This window comes from Empidonax traillii, unplaced genomic scaffold (assembly GCF_003031625.1).
Source record: "Empidonax traillii isolate 1590-97213 ecotype Southwest subspecies unplaced genomic scaffold, ASM303162v1 scaffold43:size1863611, whole genome shotgun sequence".
Classification (NCBI taxonomy): Eukaryota; Metazoa; Chordata; class Aves; order Passeriformes; family Tyrannidae; genus Empidonax; species Empidonax traillii.
The window spans coordinates 1,766,918-1,775,026 of record NW_020955236.1 but is presented as its reverse complement, the minus strand read 5'-3'; the positions used below and the strand labels follow the sequence as shown (position 1 = coordinate 1,775,026).

Here is an 8,109-nt window from a genome sequence, read left to right as displayed (position 1 = left end):
TCAAGTCTAAAACACAAACCTTTATTTCTTAAACTGTGGTGCTGTGACAACTTGGGTTGTTCAGTTAAATGCTGGTTCTACAGGGTTCCTGTAAAATCCTGAGTTGTCCTGGAGCTGGGCTGGGTCTGGCTGTGCCAGAGGGGAGGGATGGGATTTTTTTTCAGCACCCTTAACTAAAACAGCGGCTTCATTTGCCTGAAGTGGTAACAGGGTTGGAATTCAAACTGTGGGACTCTCTCAGTCTCCACCGAGGGTGTTCTGAGAGCAGAACCCCCGACTGTTCCCGCAAAACTCGTAACACACAAACCTCAGCTGGGTCAGTCACGTCCTAAACCTGGGCCAGTCCGAGAGCAGCAGCAGCAGCTCCGGAACATTCTGTGCTGAGCTGGGGCTCAGGCACTGAGTGTGGGCCGGGCCTGCCCTGCCCTCCCAGGCAGAGCCCAGTCCTGTCCTGGGGCCCGGAGCCCTCCAGCCCTACAGCACTGGGGAGCTCTGCAGGGGGCCCAGCTCCTCCTCCGTGTCGCTGGCTGTCGCCAGGCTCTGCAAGCTGTGACCCCTGACGTCCTTCTCCTTGTGGGAAACAGCTCCAAAAAACAAGGAGTGGAACTGGAAAAGGCAGTATTTGCACAGGTAAGGAGCCACGTGGTGCAGGATTGGGGTGGTAATGATTTGAGAAGCTTTTGCCGCTTTGAGTCTGCAGCGTTTCCCAGGGAAACCCCGGGAGTGTTCCCAGTGTTACACACCAGAGTGCTGGCTCTGCTGATCCCATGGGACACCAGGATGGGGAATGGGAGCCCAGCACGGTGGGACACACCCTGTGCGTGGGGTGCTCAACTCAACCCCAGCTGTGCCTCCCCTGCTCACAGCATGGGGAGTGCCCTCACCTTCTGATCAGGAGCCTCCCTGGCCTCTCCTGCTGCCGCCGCCGTGGCTGTTCCTGCTCTTCCCGACACGTCCCTCCCCGAGGCTCTGGGAACGCTTTTTACCTCTGGTTCAGCCACAGGGTTGGTGGCAGCGCTCCCATCCCGCAGGGGGTGTCTGGCAGTGTCTGTGCTGTTGGGCTCCTCCCTGGAGGGTTTGTCAGGGGGTGTCTCTGAGCTGCATCGGGCACAGGAGGGTGGGTTAGTCACTGGCTTTGTCCGTTCTCCTCTCAACATCCCGATTTTCTGCTCATGAAAAGATTATGGCCTGGGAGGAGATTCTGAGAAAGTACCTTCCCACCCCTCCTGCTGCACCCAAACCCCGTGGAGATGGGGAAAGCAGAGTTCCTATGGAACGTTCCCTCTTGCACCCCTTTGATTGCTGTGGGTGCTGCTGAGATGTTCCTGGTTCAGGGTTTCCCTGGGAACACCTGAGGTTTTCCTGCCCTTACCTGCCCCCCTGCCGTGGGCAGCAGAGCTCCTGGGAATGTTCCTCCGTCTGAGCCTCGCACAGGGTGGCCAGGATGAAGCTGCCCTCCAGCAGCACGTCCTCCACGCTGAAAGCAATGGGCCTAAACACAAACACGGAGACTGCACAGCCCGTGGAACTGCACACCCCGTGGGAGGAGTCACGGCTCGTGGGGTTCTATGTAAGGATTACAAAGAGCCTCCTCTGGACAGCTGGAAATCCCCCATGTTTGCTGCCCAGAAAGGAGAGGGGTCCTCTCATTGCAGGCCTAATGCCCCAAGGAGCGAATGCTACACAGTGTCAAAGCCAAATGAGGGTCCTGAATGTGCAATTGTTACAATTATTCAGGAAATGGGTTGTTTCTTTAACTGCCGACTAACTCATTGCCTGCATTAGGCTGGGGGTCTCCAGTGTCCAGGAACTCCCAGGTAACCCACAGTCAGCCAGGCTGTCCTGGCAGTGCCTGGGAGGAGCTTTCTGTGCAATTACAAACTCCTTGCTCTGGATCACAATTCCCAAGTGGCTTTGGGGATGGGATGAACACGTGCTCTGTGGCTGCAGGTCAGAGTTCCTGAGGGGCTGCACACACAACCCTCCTGTAACTGCTCCCCCCACGGGTGTCCCAACACCTACTTCCCACATCTGTCGAAGTGGATGGACACAGGAACACCGGTGGCTTCGGAAAACGCCAGCAGGCCCTGGAAGAGAAGGAGTGGGGGCTTAAGTGCTGGTTTAAACCCACAAGATGAATATCAGTATGTAAGTTTACCCCAGCTGTTGGTTACTGGCAGAAAGAGGGTAAAATTCTGCTGCTTCCAGAATAATTTCTTGCCTGTCCTGCCAGAGCTTTGCCAGAGGAGGCTCTGCATGGAGAACTCCCCAGGGCAGCTGTGTCTGCCCAGCACAGAAGCCACAGTTTGGCTTTAGAAATGCTTTGTTTGCCCTCCAGAGGCTGCTCTGAGGGCTCTGCAGTGCCCTGAGGATCCTGGATTTACAGCTAATCCTTGGCTGGTGAAATCCTGCTGCTGTCAGGGGGGCTGGTGGGACACACATTCCATCGGCCCATCCTGCAGTGTCCTGGTCCAGGCAGGCAAAGTAATGGGAAATGGTTTATTTTCCAGACAATTCTTACTTTACCCTCAACTCCTTAAGGCAAAATGTCACTTCAGAATCTACTCCAACTTGAAAGTAGTCAAATTCCTCGGGGCTGAGGTGAATCTCAGTAACCATCGTCCTGGAAAAGTCTGTTTGGGATAACAACAAAGTCAGGGACTCACAGGAGTAAAGTTTGAACTCAACAACACTATGGTTATAACCCCCAGGCTTTTACATCAGCATGGTTTGAATAACTGTGTTTTTATAGTGATCAACAGTAATAAACATTTAGCTTCTCTAAATTTATTTCACCATTAAGTAAAATTGAATCCTCCATTTATTTACAGTGCCTTGTGTAGATTTAAAGGGATTTTAACAGCACCCATTCCATGTTGTGCTGTGTGATCTAACCCAGCACCTGCTGCTGTTCTTGCCAACCTGCTCCATCCCTCACAAACGATATTCCCAGCTGTCTGTTGTTGCCTGGGTGGGAAGCCCAAAATGCTGCCTGACTTAAACTGATTAATCAAACTTGCTGACAATCATCAGAGCACGAAGGGGGGGGGGGGAGGACTGGGGCTCTTTTTTTAAATCCAAATTTTTTCCTGGCACATGAGTGGCAACAGGAAATCAGCTCTTCGCTTGCAGGTATTCCGTTGGTCATTACCGGCTGATTAGTCCGGGGCTGTTAATTGGTGTGTGAAGAGAAGGTGAGAGGTGTTTTCCTGCTGTGGAACAGTCTGAGACACCCCGAACAATTCCAGAGCAGCTCGAGCAGCACAGGCACCCGCAGCTGCTCCCCGGAAGGCCGGGCTGCTGAGGGAGCATTCCAGGCTATTCCCACACTATTCCCAGGTCACTGTCCTCAGCTTTGGTCGTAACAAGGATGAAAAGCACCCCTTTATTATGCGATTTCCAAGAACCTCTCCTTCGAAAACGCAATGAGATCTTTAAAATTAGTTGGAATCACACCCCAGGAATCTGCAGATTGTTCTCCACCTTCTGCAGAGGTGACCGTGGCAGTGACAGCGTGAACCCAGCTGACACCCTGCACTATCTTCAGCCTAAAATACACCCTTTAATGATATCAGTTCTCTAATTGTGGTGTTCAGATTTAAACAGCTCTTTTTTCAGCCCCCAGACCAGCCCCTGTTCCCTGGCAGCTCCTGCTCTTGCAGCACAGTAATTACCCCTTTCAAGCCTCCAGCGAGTGGCATCATTTATTTCAGTTGGCTGCTCAGCCTGATATCTGCCACTGACACCCAGCAAATGTTATTAAAAACTCGCTTTCTTAAAATATATTCAAACCAGAGGGTGGCAGCATGATTTAAAATCTCCCTGTAGGTGTGCCCTCTCTGAAAAATGCCATTCCTCACTTCTGACAGCTCTTATTCCTTCAGTTCACCTGTGCTGAAAGTCCAGGTAGGGGTCGATATATCCCGAATTTCCTTACCAGTGTCTTCCTCGGTGTAACTCCTGAAGGAGACTTTCAGTGGAGTGACTGATAAGGTTATTTCCTCTTGGCTGGTGGGGAAGTGAATCATCACATCAGCCAGCAGCCTGTGAAACAGCACCCAGCGTTGGGGTAACCCGGCACAAGTGACTGCCTGGCATTTGTTCCTCCCATCAGAGGGTAAAGCTCGGCAGGTGGTCCTGTATTTGTTACCTGGAGTGGACTTTCAGGATGTTTGGGCACATGTGCTTTGCAAAAACGGCCTGCAAGGGATCACATTCTTGAAAGGTCAGGTTATATGTTTTTACAACCCCTAAATATAGAGGGAATGAACACAGATCAGTGCTGCTCTGTAATCTTGATTATGGTTATATTTTTAAAAGTGTTAATTGTTCAGTAGAGAAAGTAACCAAGTGACTTGCTCAGCTATGTGGAAATAAATAGAAAATGGAATTCCCCTGCCAGCCAAGATTTCCTCCAGCCTGTAAGTTGTGCCCATCCAACGTCCGAGTGTTTGAAGACTCCACAAGAAATAAATGAACAGCAAAAAGTGCAACAAATGCAGAGGGGGAAAAAGGCCTCAATAAAAAAAATAAATAAAATAAATAAAACGGGTAAATAAATAAATAAACAAAATAAATATAGTTGGCCTAAATAAAACTGGTAAAATCACACAAACAGGGGTGGAACACAAAAGGCAAACCCTGCAGAGCTCTGGGCAAGGCTGGGCTAAAGGCAGCTGAGCTGTCTGGAGACCTGATTCCATATATTACCCCATTATTAGCAATACAAGGTAGATTTTTAATAACATGAAGCTCTGCCTGTGACCCAGCACACCTCTGGGTTGGCAGGTGAGGCTTCTTCGTGAGTTTTGCAAAGGCTGATGCTGATGAACATTTCAAGTCCTGCTCCTGTGCTGGAGAATTGTGTTAGTGGGAAAACCCAGTAAATCCTGGAGTTCAAACACCTGCCAGACCAGGATTTCCCTCCCTTCCCACAATGTGCTTTTTTCCCTCAGAGTTCAATGCAGACTAATTCAAAATGTTGTCATTGATAAAGCCTGTTATAATTTGACTTTAGAAGTGATACATGATAAATATTAACGTGACAAACAAACTGTGGTGTGAAGAGGCTGGAAGTGTTTGGCAGAATGTTCCATCAGCAAAGTTCAGTCAATAACTCCATTAAATATCGTGCTGCCCTGTGGTTCTAAACTGCTGCTGTCCTTGGGAAGCCACTCCCCATGTCACCCACCGTGTCTGCAGAGCAGCTGGAAGGTGATGTGATGATCCCTGGGGCTGGCAGAGATGCTGCACTTCTCTACATTCCTCCCCAGCACGTTGGCACATCTGAACACAGGGAGAACCGCCTGGGAAAGATAAAAATCAAATCAATCCGTGCAGGGGTTGCTCACCAAGCAACTTTGCATTATCGTTTCCCCATTTTCGTGGGGTTTATCTGGAGCTCCTGCTCCTCCCCCTGGAATTCCAGCTGGAAATGCTGTAACACCCCGCTGAGCTGTACCTTAACTCTCACTTTACAGGGCAGGGATAACTTCTCCTTGAGACAGGGCTCGGACACGGCTGCCCAGCAGTACTGCTGGAAAAACACGGAGGAGAAGAACACACAGGCATAGGCTGACCTCGAGGAATTCACAGACCTTAAGGCAAGCTGGAAATGTAATCACAGGATCACTGAGGTTGGAAAAGGCTTCCGGAGACCACCAAATCCAACCTTTGATGAGGCAGAAGGAAAAGAATGTATTGACTCGAAGCTATTTAATTTTGAACCTTACAAAGAGCCTCCTCTGGGCTTCAGAACCATCGGAAAACCCTGAGAGGTTCATCTCAAAATAAATACAGATTTATTAGGAACACAATTACATTCCAACTTCCCACCTTCATTAGTACCAGTCAGAAGTCAGTGGTGTAATATAGGGATGGGATTCCATTCTGTAGAAATTTAAGTGGCTCTGAAGGGTGAGTGACCCAAACACCCAGACCTCAGCTCATGTTTGAGGCATTTGAAGGACCTGAGTTTATTCTAAAACAACCTTCCTGTACGTGATCCATCCAAATGAGCAAAAGGCACCACTCACTCCTCAGGAATTCTTCAGGTATAAGATGGAATTATCCCCACTTGTGATTTTCCAGTGAGTGAAAGGAGAGTTGGTCACTTTTAACTAAGAAACCTCTAGAGAAAAGCCTAATTCTGCTGGAAATTGTGTTTGATTAATCAGAGGCATTAATGGATGTTTTCTTCCTGTTGAGTCAGGGCAGTACAAAACATGTTGTTTGGAGGCAGCTTCTGTGGGGTACAAAACACAAACCTTGTGACCTGTGACAGCACAAATGAACCCCTTGGCATTAATCTGGATGTCCTGGACAAGCCTCAGCTTGGGCCACAAAAAATCAAAGGATATCAGGGCAGATTAGGAAGGAATCTTCCATGCTGGAATGTGCATAATTACAATTACAGAAGATATGGCTTTTGTCCATATTGAAAGTGGAGGAAGCTGGGAGAGAGTGTAACTCAGACTGAAGGGCACCTCGAGGAAAACAACACAACGTCCAGCAACATAAAAGTTGGGCCTCCAAGGAAGATTTTTAACTTAGAATAAATCAAATTCACTTACGCCTTTTTCCACAGGGTCAAACCAAAATTCATCACTGATACGTGCTATGGCATGGATTGCTCTTCCAAACACTGCCAGGGAAAGAAAACAGTGCACTAGGCATCCTAAATTCAAATAAAAATGTTGTACAGAATAATTTATGAGGCAACATTACAAATTTCCTACATGTTTGAAAGAAAACTGATGGGGGAAAATTTTACTTTTTTTTTTCTTTTTTAATTGGCACAAACCCCTCGATGTTTTGGAAGCTGCCTCTGATGAGGCACCTCAGTGTCACCCGTCCCATAAATTCCTTCTATCAGACAAAACGCCCCTTGGAAATCGCAGTTTGTAGATGGGAAGTTTGGGAAACCGTGGAGCAGTGGGAATCTGTGGAGACGGAACCCTAAGAAACAGGGAAGAACCCATCACAGGGGCCTGGAATTTGCCTCTGGCAAGGGCAGAGCAGAGTTTTGCACAGAAAGAGTTTTTGCGCAGGCTGTGCCTCTGGGAGATATCCAGGAGTGGACTGTGCCTCTGGAAGTGCACAGGGACACACTCAGCCAAGCCATGGCTCCTCCACCTGGGAGTCCCCAAATTCAGCACTCTGTTCCTAATCTGAACCATTTCCAGAGGCCGCACATTCCCCACGCTCTCCCGTGTCCCGCGGGATGAGGAGGAAGCGAATCCCCCCTCAGCTCCAGGGCTCGTGTCCCGCTCCCGCCTCAGCGCCCTCGGGGCCGCCCCTGAGGGCAGCGCCCGCTCCCGGCGGTGCCGCTGGTGGCCCCGATCCCGGGCTCCCTGTTTCCCGCATGGATCCCGGGGGATTTGCGTGTCCCGGGCTCCCTGTTTCCCGCATGGATCCCGGGGGATTTGCGTGTCCGGGCTCCCCACACGCCGGTACCTCGGAGCTGCGCCCCCCCAATCACACACTTCATGGTTAACACCCCCCCCCTCCCCTCACGGCTCAGGGCGGGAAACGCCGCCGGGGCGGGGCCGGCGGGAGAGCCCCGGATGTGGGAATGAGGGAATGAGGGAATTATGGAATATCCTGAGCGGGAAGAGACAACAAAGATCATCGATGCGACCCCTGGCCGTGCTCAGGACACCCCAACGATACCACCCTGTCCCTGAGAGCGTTGGTCCAAACGCTCCTTGGGTTCTGGCAGCGTTTTTTATGTTGTGGTGCCCAAAACTGCCCCCCAGAACTCGAGGGGAGGCCACACCAGCCTTGCAAAATGTGGAATATGTGAAATTTTTCTGAAGTAAGGACGTTCTACGATGTTTGATCTTTGTAACTTTCGAGCCTAATTGACAAGAAGGGAGGTTTAATCGGTGAAACAGCAGCCAACAAGCTGTAAGTGAAACAAGCTCTAAGTGATGTCCAGGTGTTAGGAAGATAAATGACTTTTGGGTAGAATTGCCTTGTTAAGGTTTAGGACTGGACGTGTTCCAGTGATCTCAGACCTGGCCAAGGTTAACAAAGTGAGGGGAGAAGGATAAAACCACTTTGTACCACTGAGAGCAGGCACAAGGAATGCAGGATTTATGGACCACG

At 49.9% G+C, this 8,109-nt stretch overlaps 1 protein-coding gene across 1 annotated transcript; it reads right to left on the bottom strand.

The window, feature by feature from the left end:
* Positions 1 to 451: 451 nt before the first annotated feature.
* Positions 452 to 7,489, bottom strand: RAD9B (RAD9 checkpoint clamp component B). Its single transcript, XM_027878670.1, has 11 exons — positions 7,456 to 7,489; positions 6,573 to 6,643; positions 5,462 to 5,608; positions 5,192 to 5,306; positions 4,151 to 4,250; positions 3,938 to 4,044; positions 2,527 to 2,633; positions 2,023 to 2,087; positions 1,373 to 1,492; positions 885 to 1,098; positions 452 to 606 (listed from the first exon to the last, which is right to left on the bottom strand). Exons 1-11 carry the CDS (start codon positions 7,487 to 7,489, stop codon positions 475 to 477), a joined length of 1,212 nt encoding a protein of 403 aa, XP_027734471.1. The 3' UTR covers positions 452 to 474.
* Positions 7,490 to 8,109: the final 620 nt, after the last annotated feature.